This window comes from Phascolarctos cinereus, unplaced genomic scaffold (assembly GCF_003287225.1).
Source record: "Phascolarctos cinereus isolate Bilbo 61053 unplaced genomic scaffold, phaCin_HiC Scaffold_5;HRSCAF=322, whole genome shotgun sequence".
In the NCBI taxonomy this organism is placed as follows: domain Eukaryota; kingdom Metazoa; phylum Chordata; class Mammalia; order Diprotodontia; family Phascolarctidae; genus Phascolarctos; species Phascolarctos cinereus.
In genome coordinates, this window is record NW_027555958.1 from 125,093,484 (window position 1) to 125,112,827 (window position 19,344).

Consider the following 19,344-nt stretch of genomic DNA (forward strand, 5'->3'; position numbering starts at 1 on the left):
TCAAGATTGAATTCCCATTGTCCCTATTTTTTGAGATTCTTAAGAATTGTGTAATAATATACAAAGATTCTGGTTAGAATCTACCTAGAATCCTGGATATGTGTGTTGCCATTGTGTATTTTGGGACAGGCAAACATAGCACCTTCAGGACCTAAGGTTTTATCTCTTTGTTCAAAGATTAAAATCGAAAGATTAAAAAATGAAAAAAATTAAATTGTATTTGCAGCTGTATTTTGTGGTATATTATATCTATTTTCATATTAAATTTAACTTAATATTCATAGGTTCTTGCAACAAAGTCTTCGAAATAAAAATTTGCAGATGAATGACTATAAGATTGCCTTGCTGTGTAACGCATATTCTACAAATTCAGAATGTTTCACATTGCCTATGGGAGTTCTGGTAGAGACTATTTATGGCAATGGAAACATGAGAATCTCTCTCCCTGGAATTAATTGCATGGCATCAGGATCTATTACCCCTTTACCAATGAACCTATTGGATTCCCTTACAGTGCATGCCAAAATGAGGTATGTTCTTTCATTTCTTTTGGGTCCAGTGTTGTTTTCAGTTGATATCAGTAGGTTAAGTTTTTGTCTTGGTGCTTTGAATACGTGTGTGCTGGCACTTGCTCGCGCTCTCGAGTGCACACATGCACATTCACGTGTATAAGCATTCACCTGTCTTCATTTTATTTTTAGCTTTTTTTCACACTACCCTGCATTCCAAACTGCTACAAGCCATACCCAATCTCATCCTACTCTCCACTGGTCCCCACATGCATTTACATACACTTATCTTCTGTGCCTGGAATAGACTCTTTCCACACCTTTACCTGTTGAAATTCTTCCCTTTCTTCAAATCTCAGCTAAGATACCAACTTCTTCATGTTGCTTGTCTTGATTCTTTCAGCACACACAAAGCAAGCCTACCTTATGCGTCTCTCATTAACCTCCCTTAAGTATTTATTATAGTCTAACTTATATTTATTTGTGTACATGTCTTGAATCCTTTATTCTGCCTCTTATTTGTAATCCCTTTAAAGACAGGAACTTCATTCCTTCTTTGTATCAGTAATCAGCATAATACTTTAGTTAGAGCAGGCATTTAATGAATGTTATAGAATTGGATTCTCAGAGTATACAAGCAGTGTCTTCATGAGATTAACAATAGAAAATAGCCAAATATAGTGTTTCCATGAGTTTGTTGAAGCACAATTCTTGACATGTGGTAAGCACTTAATAAAGGGTTAATTGTTATTAGATTGAAAACTATTTAGTATCAAGAGTATACTTACATGGTTGCAGATATGAGCAATTTAGTTCACTCAAATGCTGCTAAATAATAGCTTAAGGAATTGATTCAGATTTTTTTTTGACAGTGGGATAACAGTGGTCTAACAGTGGAAAGAGCGCCAGAGTTGGAAGCAAAGACGTGGTTTCAATCCTACCTCTGCAACTTATTAGTTGAATGATTATGTACAAATTGTTTAACTTCTCTGGACCTCAGTTTTTTTCATCTGTAAAATGGGGATAATAACATAGATTTATTGTGAAGAAAGTGCTTTATAAACTTTATTTAAATTTTTTATTTATAAATTGAGATATTATTGTCAGTCATACCTAAAATTTAACTTTATTTTTCCCTCTCTTCCCTTTACCACAGCTTAATTCACAGTATTGCTACCAGGGTGATAAAACTGGCACATGCAAAATCCAGTGTGGCATTGGCCCCAGCCCTAGTGGAAACCTACAGTCGTTTACTGGTTTATATGGAAATAGAATCCTTGGGCATTAAAGGATTTATTAGTAAGAGCAAATTTTCTTTCCTTTTAAAAATATTTTATTATTTTCCCAATTACATGTAAAAACAATTTTTAACATTAATTTTTTTTAAATTTTGGGTTCCAAATTCTCTCCCTCCCCTAACTGCTCCTTAAGGTGATAAGCAATTTGATATGGGTGATATATATAGAATCATGCAAAATATTTTTTCATAAATGTATATATGTATACACATACACACATATACATATATATGTGTTATACATACACGTATGTCATGTTGTAAAAGAAAACACAGACCACCACCACCCAAAAAAAAAAAAAGAAGAAAGTGGAAACATACTTTGCTTCAAATCTGCATTCAGACATCGATCAGTTCTTTCTCTAGAGATGGATACCATTTTTCATTATGAATTCTTTAGAATTGTCTTGGATGATTGTATTGCTGAGAATAGCTTAAATCATTCAGAGTTGATCATCACACATCATTGCTGTTAGCGTGTACAATGTTCTCTTGGTTCTGCTCACTTCACTTTGCATCAGTTCTTTCCAGGCTTTTCAGAAATCATCCTTCTCATCTTTTCTTATAGCACAGTAGTATTCCATTACAATCATATACCACAACTTGTTCAGCTATTCTCCAATTTATGACATCCCCTCAATTTCTTTGCTGCCACAGAAAAGAGCTAGTATAAATATTTTTGTACAAATAGGTCCTTTTCCCTTTTTTTTTTTATCTCAATGGGATGCAGACGTAGTAGTGGTTTTGCTGGATCAAAGAGTGTGCACAGTTTTATAGGCCTTTGGGCATAGTTTCAATTTGCCCTCTAGAATGGTTGGATCAGTTCACAATTCCACCAAGAGGTATTAATGTCACAATTATCTCATATCCCCTCCAACATTTATCACTTTCTTTTCCCTTTTCTGTCATATTAGCCAATCTCATAGGTGTAAGGTAATGCCTCGGAATTATTTTTAATTTTCATTTCTCTAGTCAGTAGCAATTTAGAGCATTTTTTCAGTGATTTTAGATAGCTTTGGTTTCGTCGTCTGAAAACTGCTAGTTCATCTCCTTTGACCATTTATCAAATGGAGAATGACTTGTATTCTTTTAAATTTGACTCAGTTTTCTGTGTATTTAAGAAATCAGGCTGGTATCAGGGACATTTACTATAAAAATTGTTTCCCAGCTTTCTGATTTTCATCTTGGTTGCATTAGTTTTGTTTGTGCAAAACTTTTTAAATTTAATATAATGAAAATTATCCATTTTATATCTTGTAATGCTCTCTGTCTCTTGTTTGGTCCTATTTTGCTTCCCTTATCCTTAGATCTGATGGGTAAACTATTCCATACTCCTCTAATTTGCTTATAGTATAACCCTTTATGTCTACATCATGTTCTCATTTTGACCTTATCTTGCTATGTGGTATAAGATATTGATCTATACCTGGTTTTTGCCAAACTGCTTTACATTTTTCCCAGCAGTTTTTGACAAATAGTGAGTTCTTGTCCCGAAAGCTTGGGTCTTTGGGTTTATCAAACGCTAGATTACTAAAATCATTTACTACTGTGTATTATGTACCTATTCTACTGATCCATCTATTTCTTAGCCAGTACCAGATTGTTTTGATGATTACTACTTATAATACAGTTTTAAGATCTGGTATGGCTAGGCCACCTTCCTTTACATTTGTTTTCATTAATTCCCTTAATATTCCTGACTGCTTGTTCTTCCAGGTCAATTTTGTTTTGATTTTTTTCTAGCTCTATAAAGTAATTTTGGCAGTTTTATTGGTTTGTCACTGAATAAGTAAATTCAAGTAGAATTGTCATTTTTATTATATTCGCTTGGCCCACCCATGAGCAGTTAATATTTCTCCAGTTGTCTAGTTCTGTTTTTATATGTGTGAAAAGTATTTTGTAATTGTCTTCATCTGGGTTTGTATTTGCGGGTAGACTCTCAAGTGTTTTATGTTGTCTGCAGTTACTTTGTTTTTATTTTATTTTTATATCTTTATATTTATATTTTTATATTTTTATTTCCCTAGTTACATGTAAAAACAAATTTTGACATTCATTTTTAAAACTTTGAGTTCCAAATTTTCTCCTTTCCCTCTTCCTCCCTTATTGAGAAGGGAAGGAATTTGATATAGGTTATACGTGTGTAGTCATGTAAAACATCCATAGTAGTCAGGTTGTGAAAGAAAACATATTAAAAAAAAACTCAAGAAAAATAAAGTTTAAAAAAAAAAGTATGTTTCAGTCTGTATTCAGACACTATCACTTCTTTGTCTGGAGATGGATAGCGTTTTTCATCATAAGTCATTCAGAATTGTCTTGGATCATTGTATTGCTGAGAATAGATAGGTCATTCACAGCTGACCATCTTAGAATATTGCTGTTACTTTGTACGCAGTACATTTCACTTTGCATAGCCCATGCAAGCCTTTCCAGGTTTTTCTGAGAGCATCCTGCTCATCATTTCTTAATAGTACAATAGTATTCCATCGTAATCACATACCACAACTTGTTCCACCATTCCTCACTTGATAGACATTCCCTCAATTTCTAATTCTTTGCCCCCAGAAAAGAGCTGCTATAAATATTTTTGTATATGTATAGGTCCTTTTCCTTTTTGTTTTTTATCTCTTTTGGGATATAGACCAAGTAGTGGTTTTGCTAGGTTAAAGGGTATATACATGGTTTTATAGCCCTTTGGGCATAGTTCCATACTGCTCTACAGAATGGTTAAATCAGTGTACAACTCCACCAACAGTGCATTAATGTCTCATTTTTCCCACATCCCCTCCAACATTTGTAATTTTCCTTTTCTGTTCTATTAGCCAATCTAATAGTATGAGGTAGTACCTCAGAATTGTTTCAATTTGCATTCCTCCAATCAATAGTGATTTAAAGCACCTCTTCATATAGCTTTAGATAGCTTTGATTACTTCATCTGAAAACTGGTCATATCTTTTGATCACTCATTTATTAGGGAATAGCTCTTAATTTTATAAATCTGAATCAGGCTCTCTGTGTTTGAGAAATGAGGCCTTTATCAGAGAAACTTGCTTCAAAATTTTTTGGTTTTTTTGTTATTACTATTTTGCTATTACTATTGCTAACAGTATTTCTCCCTCCATCCTATTTATAGCCCTTCCCTTCCCCTTCCCCCTCCCCCACTCCAGTTTATTCTATTCTCGCTCTCATCCTGTCCCTCTTCAAAAGTGTTTTGCTTCTGACTGTCCCCTCCCCCAATCTGCTCTTACTTCTATCACCACCCCCCCCCTTTTGTCCCCTTCCACCCCTGCTTTCCTTTAGGGTAAGATAGATTTCCACACCCAATTGAATGTGTATGTTATTCCCTCTTTGAGCCAATTCTGAGAGGAAAGTTCACTCACTCCCCTTCACCTCCTCCTTCTTCACCTCCACTGTAAAAACTTTTTCTTGCCTTTTTTATGTGAGATAATTTGCCCCATTCCACTTCTCCCTTTCTCTTTTTCCCAGTACATTCTTTTCTTACCCCTAAATTGTAATTTTAGATATCATACTTTCATATTCAACTCATACCTGTACCTATACATATACACGCGCGCGCGTGTACACACACACACACACACACACACACACACACACACACACACACACACTCCTAACTGCCCTAATAAAGAAAAAGGTCTTATGAGTTACAAATATCATCCTCCCATGTAGGAATAGTTTAACTTGATTAAGTCCCTTATGATTACCTTTTCCTATTTAACCTTTTTATGTTACTCTTGAGCCTCATATTTGAAAGTCAAATTTTCTATATTCAGCTCTAATCTTTTTATGAAGAATGCTTAAAAGTCCTTTATCTCATTGAAGATCCATTTTTTCCCCTGAAGGATTATGCTCAGTTTTGCTGGGTAGGTGATTCTCGGTTGTAACCCTAGCTCCTTTGCCCTCCAGAATATCATAATCCAAGGCCTCCAGTCCTTTAATGTAGAAGCTGCTAAATCTTGTGTTGCCCTGATTGTGTTTCCACAATATCTGAATTGTTTCTTTCTGGCTGCTTGCAATATTTTCTCCTTGACCTGGGATCTCTGGAATTTGGTTATAATATTCCTGGGAATTTTTATTTTGGGACCTCATTCGGGAGGTGATTGGTGGATTCTTTCAATTTCTCTTTTACCCTCTGGTTCTAGAATATCAGGGCAGTTTTCCTTGATAATTTCTTGAAAGATGATATCTAAGCTCTTTTTTTTTGATCATAGCTTTCAGGTAGTCCAGTTTTTTAAAAATTATCTCTCCTAGATCTATTTTCCAGGTCAGTTTTTTCCAGTAAGATAGTTCACATTGAATTCTATTTTTTCATTCTTTTGGTTTTGTTTTATTGATTCTTGATTTCTTAAATGTTGTTAAAAAAAAGTTCTATAAACTTTAAACCTCAATGAAAATGTGAATGATTTTTATATAACAAAACCTAATAGATTCAAAATTGATTCATTAAACTAGATTTGAGGTCTCAAAGCTGAAATATATCTTTGTAAAATATGTGAAGAGAGCTCACCAAACAAGAGTGTAAATATGAGTTTAAAGGAAGATTATTTCCCCTACTAAACAAAATTTTCCAGCTCATCCCTTTCAGAATATAAATCAAATATCAAGAAGTTTTCTGTTTTAGCTAGTGATAATTGAAGCAATACTTCTCTTCCTCCACAGTCCATTTTAGGTGCCACCTCCTCCATGAAGCCTTCCCTATTCATCGTCCTAACTCAAAGTAACTATTATCTCCTCAAATTTTCCTGGGGCACTTTGCCTGGATCTTCTCCCCCCCCCCACCTTCTCTCTCTCTTTTTTTTTAACTTGCCTAGGGTCACACACCTAGTAAGTATCGTGTGTGAGGTGGCATTTGGACTCAGGTCCTCCTGACTCCAGGGCTGGTGTCTGTCCACTGTGTCACCTAGCTGCCCCTCTGCCTGGATCTCTTGATCCCTCCTTTGACCCTATCACTTGCTACTATGTATTTTTTCAAAGCTCCTATGAGGCAGCAGCTTTGTTGTTTTTTTATCTTTATATCCTAAGACACATTGCCTTAGTTGAATTGCTGTAATAAAAGCTATCATTTATATATGTTTTAATGTTTGCAAAAGTACTTTACATATTCCTTATTTTTAAATGTTTCATTTGATCCTTACAATAAGCCTGTAAGGTAGATGGTCTTGTCTTCATTTTACAAATGAGGAAACTGAGGCTGAGAGCAGTTAATTGACTTGCCCAGAATCATGCAGCTAGTGAGTATCTGAGTTAGGATTTAAACGTAGAAAGTCTTGACTCTTAAGTCCAACTATATACATCACCTGTGCCACCTATGTGAAATATTAATCCTCTCTTACTTACGTCTACTAATCTCAATGGTTTTATAACCTAATTTAGGTTACTGTATATACCTGAAAATTCTGTAGCTTTATTTTTAAAACATTCTGTAATTCAGACTAATCTTTCTCCTAACTGAGATTAGCAAGGTTTGCTGATAACCAAATAAATTATAACCAAAAAAGTTATATAGTAATGTGGGAAAGTAAAGTCACAAATAAAACTTCTTTTGGGGGATATTTGTATAATCTTACTTTCCTTTATTTATCTTTATTATCTCCTTTCACAAGGTCAACTCTTGCCTACTGTTTTCAAGTCTCATGCTTGGGGAATTTTACATACACTCCTGGAGATGTTCAGCTACCGTATGCACCACATCCAGCCTCATTACCGAGTTCAACTGCTGAGCCATCTTCACTCTCTTGCTGCTGTACCCCAAACCAATCAAAACCAGCTCCATCTCTGGTGAGCCTTTGAAGATGCCATTGTCCTTTATTCTAGTGTGCTAGATGGTTCATTAGCGCTCTTGTAAAGTCCTTAGCCTGCATCACTGCATGCATATATATAATTTCTTTCCCTGTTTCTTCACATTCGCATAAATTTCTTCTCTACTCTTTGAGTATTTGCCTTTTGATTAAAAAGTAGCAAATGGGGCAAAAATGTACTAGAGAAGTTGCTTTTCTTTCAGTTAAATATTTTGTCTCTGAAAAGCTTTACAATCCTTGTCTTCCACCTCCACCATTTAGGGCTGAAAAAACAAAAATATTTTTTGTTTCAGGTAAGTTGCCAAATGTGGTTTTTATTGTACCCTTAGTAAAAACATGTAGAAAACTGTATGCAGTTTTTGAAACAATGTATACAAATGAAAAGAACTTTATACTTCCATGTTCTGCAGACTTAGTAGCTTTGACTAAAGTCAGCAATGTCAGGAAACATGGTATAAGCTTCTTCATTTGGGAAATGATAGAAAAGCTGACTGTAGGATACTATCCTTTTGTTCAGTACTTCCAAAGAAAAATTTTAAAGGACATTCAAGTTTAATTTTTTTTGTCTACCTTATAAAACTGTAGAATTGTAGATTTTTTCTGTAATGTCATAACCTGGATAACTCTTCTTTTCACCTTTTCAGTGCTGAGAGCACTGCTCTAAGACTCATAACAGCACTTGGCAGCTCTGAAGTACAACCACAGTTTACTCGTTTCCTTAGTGACCCCAAAACTGTGCTTTCAGCAGAGTCTGAAGAACTGAACCGGGCCTTAATTTTGACCTTAGCCAGAGCAACTCATGTGACAGGTAACAATGAATTTTTCAAAAAAAAAAGAAAGTATATTAAAGATTATTTTGATTATACTACATCACTGAAGCTTACCTTCTGAAAAATTATCATCATTAATGCTTGAAAATCTTAACTACTAACCTGTTACTTTCGCAGGGTATTCTAATTTTGACCAATTTACTTTTTAGTTTTCAGACTGGTTAATAAGTTTTAGAGAAATAATGCATGAAAATTGAACATAGTAGTCTAAAGAATTTTGTTCAGATTAAATTATTCTCATTTGAAAATTGTGCTCATGTACTTTATTTTATTTTATTTGGTGAGGCATTTGGGACTAAGTGACTTGCCTAGAGTCATACAGCTAGTGAGTCTTATGTGTCTGAGGCTCAGATCCTCCTGACTCCAGGGCTGTTGCTCTATCCATTGCGCCACCTAGCAGCCCCACTAAATGTGCTTTAGCTAACAAACTTTTATGCCTTATCCTATAGAGACAGAGCTTTTGCCCTTGACCATTAGGAACTTGGAATGAACAAACATGGTTTGCAGTCCACTGGCATACCTACCAGTTATCAAATCACTTGCTATCAATTAAAAGGGAAATTAAGATGAACCAAAATTTAAACACCTTTGTGAGACTTTTGAAAGAATCACTTGTAGCTGAAATTGGCACTCCTGATTTAAGACTTGAATTAATATTTTCTCTGAGTAGCTGTAGAAATCAAATTAGTATATAAGAACAAAATCATTCTATCTTACTCCTAAATTTTTTGCCTTTGGTTACCTGAAAGATTGCCTCTTTATCCTATAAAGCTACTAAAACTGTCTTCCTAAGGCATGGATTTGAACATGTCTCTCTTCTGCTGAATACCTATAAACTGTAAACAGTAGACTATAAATTCTAGAATAACATACTAACTCTCAGCTCACCATTTAAAACCCTTCATAATGTGGCTGCCACTTGCCTTTCCAAACTTATTTTATGTCTCCTTCATGTCCTCTTCATTTCAGCAAAATTAGTAATTTCTCGAATTCAGCGTATTTTTTGTTCAAAGACTGTTCCTTGTGTCTGAAATATACTCTCACCCCTGCCTCTTAAAATCCTTAGCTTCTTCTGAGATTCAAGTAGGGTGCTGCTTCTTATGCAAAACCTTTCCTGATCCTTGGGGGGTTGAATACTCCTTTTCTTATAGCTATATATCTATATCCTTATTATTCTAGGCCTCCCCTTTTCTATCCCTTACTCCCATCAGTAGACTATAAGCTCATTGATGGGCAGGGAAGGACTATTTTATCTTTTTACTCCTAGCATCTTGCGTAGTTCTGAAGTACTTAATAAACTTTTCTCAAATTTTAGTTGAATCGTATTTTATAGCTATCTGCTTGTTTAGATTTTTTTACAGGCTCTGATTCAATTCAGGGAACTTGGTGCAAGGATATACTTCAGACTATCATGAGCTTTACACCTCACAATTGGGCTTCTCATACTCTTAGCTGCTTTCCAGCTCCTCTGCAGGTAATTCTGTAATGAAGCACCACTGTACGAAAAAGATGTTATTTTGCCATTTTGTAATGCCTTATATGGAGAATTTTTTTGTTATTGTCGAACAAGAAAGTAGCTCAATTTGCAGGCTCCTTGAGGGCAGAGACTATTTTATCATTTTTGTCTTTAGCATTGTGTCTTACGTACAATAGGTGCTTAGTAAATGCTTAAATTGAATTTTTAAATCCAGTTTTTTGCTCCAAAGACTTGTTAAAGATAACTAAGTCATATTGTTAGGTGGCTTGATTTTTTTTTTTTTGGCCTAGACATGTGCTTTTTTTCATATTGGGAACTCCAGATGAGGAAACTCTCTCTACCAGTGCAGAGTGGCACCTTCTGAGTATTGCTGGGGCCTAAGAGGTTATGACATGCCCAGCCAGAGTCACATAACCAGTATATGTAGAAAGCTGTATTTGAATCTTGGTCTTCTTGATATCAAGACCAGCATTTCTCCACTATCCATAACTGTATATGTTTCTGAAATAATAGCTAATAAGTAGTTATAGAATTCTGTAGGTCATTTTGTAAACATTAACATACTATTTGTCAAATAAGCCCTGTGTGATTTTCACTGAAATAGAGAGAAATTTGGTCTTGTTCAACTTCTTAAATCATGATCAACAGATTAAGATGTTCAAATAAGAAAAACAAAAATGGACTCTGTGAGGAAAGACTTAAGGAACCAAATGAGAAATGGTAGTTGAACAGGTCCAGAACTTTGACTTAAATAATTCGAATTAGAGTGTTCATACCCATTGCTAGGGAAAGAAAGCTTAAGGAAAGCTTAATTAACTATCTGGTTCATAAAGAGGTATTGTAAGAGCCACTGTAAGCGGCTCCTTTTGATGTTCCTCTGGAATAAGGCTAGAGACAGTGTGTTCAGATTTCAGAGAATATTCTCAAAGAATTATTGTTTATATCAAAGAATATATATAGTGTTGTTGGGAAAGAAGAGACAGAAGGTATCATTTAAAAAGCCTTAAAATTTAAGTAAACCTAGACTCTAGAATGGGAGAATTAATCTTTTAAATGCCTTTTCAGCCATATATATGTATATGTTTTTATATGTGTGTGTGTGTATATGTGTATACACGTGTGTGTGTGTATGTATGTATAAAATCACGGGGAAAATAGAGGTCAGTTTAAAACAGAAGAAACTGACTTTTAGAGAAAAAAGAATTTTTCCCTCATTTCATTATAGGAGCATTACATTTTTTATTTTTTATTTTTTTAGAAATGGAAGAGACTTTATAGAGGTCATCTTAAAGATGCTAGGGTTAAACAACTTCTCAGTCACATGACTGAGAGAAGACCAGTGAGTTAGAAATGATCTTCATGTAGATCAGGGGTTCTTAACATTTTTTGTGCTATGTACTGGTGAAGCCTATGGATCCCTTCTCAGAATATTATTTTTAAATGTATAAATTAAATGCAAAAGATTACCCAAGAAACCAATGATGTTGAAATGCAGTTATCAAAATATTTTTTTTAAAACTTCACAGCTCTCACAATAATCCTTGATCTAGTGAGCCATTGCTTTTTCTACTACATGAAACAATATTATATATTGTCTCTTTCTTCAGGCATTCTTCAAGCAAAATAATGTACCTCAAGAAAGTCGTTTTAACCTGAAAAAGAATGTGGAGGAGGAATATAGAAAGTGGAAATCTATGAGCAATGAAAATGATATCATTACTCATTTCTCTATTCAAGGCTCTCCTCCCCTTTTCCTTTGCCTCCTTTGGAAGATGCTCTTGGAAACAGATCACATTAATCAAATTGGCTATAGGTGAACCAGTAGGAATATCTACTATAATAACTGTATTCCATTTCATGCACAGTTGGGTAGTAATAAAATTATTTGTTTCTCTCTGCTTTGTAGAGTACTGGAGAGAATTGGGGCCAGAGCCTTGGTAGCTCATGTTAGAACATTTGCAGACTTCCTGGTATATGAGTTCTCCACATCAGCTGGAGGTCAGCAACTCAACAAATGCATTGAGATCCTCAATGATATGGTATGGAAATACAACATTGTTACACTGGACCGATTGATTCTTTGTCTTGTAAGTATAAATTTCTAAGATCTCTTGTTGCCCGGGATTACACCCTTAATTAGTATAGATTCTGATAGTTTGAGCACTGGTCTTAGAATTCAGAAAGCTCAGACTTCAAGTCCTGCCTCCAAATCTAACTGTGTGAGCCCAGGCAATTTACTTTTCTGATCTTCAGTTTCTTCATTCATAAGACAATAGCATCTTTCTCACAGAGTTGTTATGAGGATCAAGTGAGATAATGTCAAATAGATTAGAAAGTTCTATATACATGCTAGCTATTATTATATATCCCGTAATTAAGTACTTGTTTGCATCCAGATGACAACTCTTTAGCTTTACTACTCTAAATAATTAGAAATTTCACATTAATTAATTAACTTAAACAATGGTAATTTTATTTTCTTACCACTCTTTATGGGTTGCTGCTGGTGGGACAAGAAGTGGTGGTGGTGGTGGTTGTGGTGGTGGTAGTAGTAGTAGTAGTAGTAGTAGTAGTAGTAGTAGTAGTAGTAGTAGTAGTAGTAGTAGTAGTAATAGTAGTAGTAGTAGTAGTAGTAGTAGTAGTAGTAGTAGTAGTAGTAGTAGTAGTAATAGTAGTAGTAGTAGTAGTAGTAGTAGTAAGGAATTACTACTTATTACTATTGTATCCACTTTTGCTGTGGTTTCTAGTCACTCACATCTCAGAATTAACCTCAGTCAAATTACCCCACCTCTCATAATTCCCTGAAAGGCAGAGAAGCAGTATTTGGCTAGGGTGGTAGAGCCTGAGTTTACTTCCTGCCTGCTGGATGTTGCCTTGTTGTAGGGACTGTATTCCCTTTTTGCATTTGTTTCACGGGAGCCTCTCTAGCATCCTTCCTCACATGTGGTAGCTGCTTCATACATCTTGGTTGATTTTAAAAAGAAATAGAGAGATTTGGCAGTATTCTTTCATACATTCATTCAACAAACATTTATTGACCACCTACAATAAGGAACTGTGGTAAGCACTAGGCAGGATACAAAGTGAAAAAGTCCCTACCCTCAGGTAATTTACCATCTTAGTAGGGAAGATGAGATGAGATGTGATGTGATGTTATATAATCAGTATCTAAACAATATTATGAAAAGGGCACAAATTATTACAAGAATGCATTGGGAAAGAGTACTTCATACAGGTGTGATCAGAGACATTTTCATGAAGGAAATGATATCTAAGCTAGCTCTTAACAAATATAAAAGGAAGTGAGATTCATTCCAGTCAAGGAACATCATGAGAAAAGGCACAGAGGTGGGAAAGCATAGACTGTTCAGGGAATTGAGTCTTCTTGTTTGACTGAGAGCTTATGGTTTACATAAGGGATGGGGGGGCACATGTACCTTGGTACTACCAGTTTGGGGATCCTTGAATTTCAGGCTGTATTTGAAAGGTAATAGGAAGCCTTTGAAAGCTTTCTTGCATAACAGTGACATAATCAAATTCATAACTTAAGAACACCAGTCTTTTTTAGTGCTATGCAGGTTGAACCAGTGTGAGGTGAATTTAGTCTCAGGAAGTAGACATTTAGTTCACCTGAAGGTGGGAGTTAGAAAGATTAGAAAGTGCAACTGTTTGTTTAACTAAGACTTTGTGATCTTTTGACTTTTTGCTTTAGCATTATTTAAATAGAAAGAGTTTGCTACAATTAGTGTTGCAAATAAGATCAACAGAGTTGAATTTAAAAGAAACTGAATGCCTGTTAGTACATTGCGTGAAAATGAATTCTACTGATTTTGATGGGTCATATTCATCGAGGTAGCAGCCTAGTACTCCAACTTATATTTGGGAATAGTTCTAGTTACTATATACCTATAGAAAGGTATAGATATATACACATATACTATATCCTTTTGTATGTAAATATTTGAAAGTAATAAAAAATAAAGTGAGGGGTTTTTTATTGTACAGCTTCACTTTAAGTAATTGAATATTCTAGGAAAGTTTTCTCCCACCATTAGCCTGCGTATTTAAAATGTCTTTCTCTATAATTTGAGTTTTAAAATGACTTTCATGAACCATGATATTTGGAGATCTTCCTTTTATTAGTGTTTTTTCTGTCTTTGATTCACCAAAGGCCATGCGTAGTCATGAAGGAAATGAAGCTCAGGTCTGTTATTTCATAATTCAATTGCTGTTGCTGAAGCCAAATGATTTTAGAAATCGAGTAAATGATTTTGTGAAAGAGAACTCTCCAGAGCACTGGCTGCAGAATGACTGGCATACCAAGCATATGAATTATCACAAGGTACATTTTAATCAGTGTTATTCATTTTAAATGAAAGCCTCAAATTCATCATTTTGTAAACAGTAATGGAGTTCTTTGCTGTATGGTCTGATCATTTCCCTCCATGTAATAGTTTATGATACCTTGAAGAATTTTTGAGAGTTAATCTGTTTTATAGACTTTTAAGAAATTGAGCTAGCATTTCAAATATATTTATTATATACATATATACATATACATACATATATGTATATATGTATATAATAAATATATACATATATACATATACATACATATATATTTTAGAAATAAGATTACAGAACTCTTTAAAACTAAACTAAAAGTAATTGGGTACCCTTGAATAAAACTAAAAATGTTTTCTTACGCAAATTAGATTCCTAAATACTGTAATATATTTTGAGTTTATTCAGTCCTTTCTTAAAAGAGAAAACCTCAGCATTTATTCAACTCCCACAGAAATATCCAGAGAAGCTATATTTTGAGGGCCTAGCAGAACAGGTCAATCCTCCTGTGCAGATACAACTCCCCTATCTTCCAATCTACTTTGGAAATGTGTGCCTCCGATTCCTGCCAGTATTTGATATAGTTATCCACAGATTTTTGGAATTGCTGCCGGTATCCAAATCACTGGAGACTCTTCTGGATCACTTGGGAGGCTTATACAAGTTTCATGGTGAGCTCTTTTTATTTGTAAATATATTTTATTAGTTCCATAGCAAGAGAAAGTGTTTTATAGTTGATAAAGAGATGGTTGGAGCCAGGAACATTTGGGTTCAAGTCTCACTTCTGACACAGACTGATTGTGTTACTCTGGGCAAATCTCTTAACCTCTCAGAGCAAGCTGCAGCGAAGATGCCAACTTGCATAAGTAGAGGGAGTTTCCTTATCTGGAAGCTTTCTCTATCAGTGGAATCACAAGTCCAGTCTTTCTCCCTTTCTGCGTCCATAAACACTGTAGGCCGGGCATAGCCAAATAGAAAGAGTAACTTTAATTTAGCAAAATGGTTTCTTGTCATGGTGATGGGCAGATATTTCATATACCACAGTTTTAGAAGAGGAGTTGGTTTCCAGTTCTAATGAGAAGTGAAACAAATTATTTGAAAAGATAATGGATGTTAGCATCCTTATGGAATAGATATCACACTCTTGTTCCCCACTTCTTCATTGGGACATAATTGCTTTGCCTTATGATTAGAAACCATCCATTGCTGTGCTTCTTTTTTTTTTTTCTGGAAATTGCTTCATCTACTTCTGAGCTCTTCTTTCAAAGAGCTGCCTTAAGCAGAACAATTAGCTTTTTCTCAGTCATTAATCATTAAATGGAAGTGCTGCTGTGATTACATTTTTCTTTCTTGGCAGACCGTCCAGTAACTTACTTGTATAACACTCTGCATTACTATGAGAGGCACCTGAGAGACCGCACACCCCTCAAACGGAAGCTTGTCCATGCTATCATTGGCTCACTAAAAGATAATCGGCCACAGGGCTGGTGTCTAAGTGATACATATCTCAAATTTGCCATGAATACACGAGAAGAAAACCCTTGGATCCCAGATGACTCTTATTATTGCAGGCTTATTGGCAGACTAGTAGATAATATCCTTTTTCATAGTGTGTGTGTGTATGTGTATGTCTGTGTGTATTTTTCAATAGGAGTAGTAGTGTTTTCAGTTGTAAAAAAGCCTTTCCCCCTTTTTCAAGGAGATATTTTTACTTAACTTTCAAGGCATGGATTTCTGGAGTGATCTGCCTATTTTTCAGGTTTTGAATTCCTTTTGAAAACCTGATATGGTAATATCCTCTGAAAAATAACATTAAATTCATGCCAGAAAACTATGCATTTGAAAGTAGTTTTATAGAAATTTTTAGGTTTCTGTCAAGCATCTATTTTTATTTCCAAATAAGCTCATTCTATATTGTATTTGTTTTATTCTTTAGTACCAGGGAATAGAATAAATAAGCTATTGTGTTATATAGATTTTTGAGTTTTCATCTGGCAGCATTAGGAAAAGTGTAGTCGATAAATAGGTAAGAAAAAATTCTGTGCTTAGATTAATCTCCCACTGTTTGGGAGCCTCATGTGTGTATGTGTATGGGTCTCATTGATCTAAGACTTCTTTGTAAGGAATTAATACCTCTCCCATTATAGTAAGACTCTAGTATTGTGACAGAACTCCTTAAAGTTGATTTGGAGAAGTTAACATGTGGTTTTGTTTTGTATTTTTTTCCATCCACATCTAATTTAATTATAGACCCAGAGAGGTTAAGTGACTTATGTAAAATCATATGTTGTAAGTGACAGAGGCAGGATTCACACCTATGTACCGTAGGTCCAAATGCAGTTCTCTTAGCCTTGTGCCACACTGCTGAACAGACTTATTTTTTGAAACGACTTGGTTGTATATTGTCTATATGTATTAAATACATTTTCTGAGTCTTACTAAACTGAGTTCCAATATTATTTCCTTGATTGATCACACCTATGGCTGGCAAATCTCCTGGTCCATTTCCAAACTGTGATTGGAGATTCAATGAGTTTCCCAATCCAGCTGCCCATGCTCTTCATGTTACCTGTGTGGAGCTAATGGCTTTGGCTGTTCCTGGAGAGGATGTTGGAAACGCCCTTCTAAATGTTGTCCTGAAGAGGTAAGTAAATTGTCGTATAGTTCAATAAGCGCAAGGTGTTTCTAAATAAAATGTTTGTGTTAAGTCTGCATGCCCGATTTACCAGTACTGTTTACCAAAGTCAGTATTTCTGTAGTCTTCCTTTATAATGATGGTCATAAGATGGATGCTAATGGCAGGGGGAAATGTTCAAGTAACTGTCACAATCATTTTTCCATGCAGGTGATTCTACCAAAGAATTTTAATCTAATAAAATTTTATTCTCATTTTAATAGGAATTTTTAATCTAATAAAATAATCTCATTTTGATTGACATAGATTAGTTTTCAGGCTATAATTAGATAGATAGTTAGACCACGCCATTCTCCTATCCTGAAATGTTCCATAGGTGAAAATTTACCTTTGTCTTTTTTTTTTTTTTTTGGCTTGCAGTCAGCCTTTAGTACGAAGAGAGAACATTACTGCATGGATGAATGCAATAGGATTGATCATCACTGCCTTACCAGTGAGTTAACGTTTTTAATTTGTACTTAACAGTGAGATGGATCAAAAAGTTAAAAGGACTTGAATAAGAACCTCTGTACAAAATACCTGACAAGTGGTTATCCAACCTTTAGCAAATTAATAAAGCATGGGATAGTTTATCTGTCAGATTTATGGATAAGGGAAGAATTTAGGGCCAAAAAAGCTACAAAGAGCATTACAAAATATAAAATAGATAATTTTGATTCTGATAAAGGCCTCATTTGTCAAATATATAGAGAACTGAGTGACATTTATAAAAATGCAAGTCATTCCCCAATTGATAAATGGTCAGAGGATATGAACAGACAGTTTTCAGACAAAGAAATCAAAGCTAGCTATAGTTTTATGGAAAAAAAATGCTCTAACTCACTATTGATCAGAGAAATGCCAGTTAAAATCACACCTGTCAGAGTGACAAAAAAGGAAAATGTTGGATGTTAGAGGGGATGTGGCAAAACTGGGACACTAATGCACTGTTGGTGGAGTTGTGAACTGATCTGGACAGCAATTTGGAACTATGCCCAAATGGCTGTAAAACTGTGACATCCAAAAAAAGGGAAAAGGACCTATTTGTACAAATAGTAATATAGTGTGATGACGAACTGTGACTTAGCTGTTCTCAGCAATACAATGATTCCAGACAATCCCAAAGGACTAATATGAAGCATACTATCCTTTTCCAGAAAAAGAACTGATAATGGTTGAGTACAGACTGGTGTGCTCTTTTTCACTTTCTTTCGTTTTTCTTGTATGAAATGACTAATATGGAAATGCTTTACTCAATTGCACATGTATAACCTTTAAAAAAAAAAAGAAAAAGAAAAATGAAATAGTCCTTGTCCTCAAATAGCTCACCTGGGAGGGACATACATGCATATATCACTTAACATTATGTCATTTGATGCTTAAAATTAACCAATAAAAGTTAAAGTACTGTCATTATTTCCATGTTACAGATGAGAGGATTGAGGCTTAGGGAGGTAAATGACTACCCACGGTCATACAACTAGTAAGTATAGGAGACATGGATTAGAAATAGGGACAAATCTTTCCTAATTCCAACAGCAGAATTTTTCCTGCTATGCTCTACTACCTCTAAAAACAGAAAACAAAAACGCTCTTACAACTAATTACTTCTATCCAACCAAATGCTGGGTGCCTCTCTGCTTCTTTTTGTCTTTGCAGAACCAGTATAGCACTCTGGCTAGTCTTCCTTTTTCTTATTCTCACTACATGACTATCCCATCTCCTTTTCCAATTATATATTTCTTGTATGTTATCTTTCATACTGCTTTTTCAGCAAAAGTCATTGTTGGGGATCTGCTATTCAGATCCACATTGCATCTCTCTTATCTTTTGGGTCACCTACAATTTTGATTCTTCAGAAATCATGGTATTTCATAATTCATCATCATGTAATACCATGAATGGAATTTTGATGATAGAAAGATGTGATATTATGTCAGCAACCATTAGGACAGTCCTTCAAAAATCATGTTAAGACTTGTGTGTCCATAGGAATTCCAACTCATGAATTTTTTTTAAAGGACATTTATACTGATTGGAAAGCTAGAGGGATTTTAGAAGGATTATGTCTTTTAAGATATTTGGATTAAAGTGTCAAATGCATGAAATATTAAATTATTTGTTCATGAATGTTTTTGTGTTTTCTGATGGTATTTCTTTTTAAGGAGCCATATTGGATTGTCCTTCATGTTCGAATTGTGAATGTTATTAACAGCCCAAGCTTCATCTCTGAGACTGAATGGGTTGGATATCCATTTCAACTTTTTGACTTTACTGCTTGTCACCAGTCTTATTCTGAGATGAGCTGCAGCTACACGTTGGCTTTGGCACATGCCGTGTGGCATCATTCTAGCATTGGACAACTTTCTCTCATTCCCAAGTAAGTGGACTAGC

At 34.9% G+C, this 19,344-nt stretch overlaps 1 protein-coding gene across 4 annotated transcripts in view; it reads left to right on the plus strand.

Annotated features, from left to right (window-relative positions):
- The window catches only part of MED23 (mediator complex subunit 23), a 57,024-nt gene that overhangs the window by 26,832 nt on the left and 10,848 nt on the right, over nt 1–19,344 (plus strand). For all 4 annotated transcript variants that reach the window (XM_020987064.2, XM_020987065.2, XM_020987066.1 and 1 more), the window contains 13 exons: nt 285–530; nt 1,666–1,808; nt 7,431–7,605; nt 8,270–8,433; nt 9,805–9,929; nt 11,540–11,745; nt 11,839–12,019; nt 14,104–14,274; nt 14,731–14,947; nt 15,634–15,870; nt 16,755–16,920; nt 17,332–17,404; nt 19,116–19,330. In XM_020987064.2, coding sequence (XP_020842723.1) covers nt 285–530; nt 1,666–1,808; nt 7,431–7,605; nt 8,270–8,433; nt 9,805–9,929; nt 11,540–11,745; nt 11,839–12,019; nt 14,104–14,274; nt 14,731–14,947; nt 15,634–15,870; nt 16,755–16,920; nt 17,332–17,404; nt 19,116–19,330 — 2,319 coding nt within the window. The remainder of the gene's footprint in view (nt 1–284; nt 531–1,665; nt 1,809–7,430; nt 7,606–8,269; nt 8,434–9,804; nt 9,930–11,539; nt 11,746–11,838; nt 12,020–14,103; nt 14,275–14,730; nt 14,948–15,633; nt 15,871–16,754; nt 16,921–17,331; nt 17,405–19,115; nt 19,331–19,344) is intronic.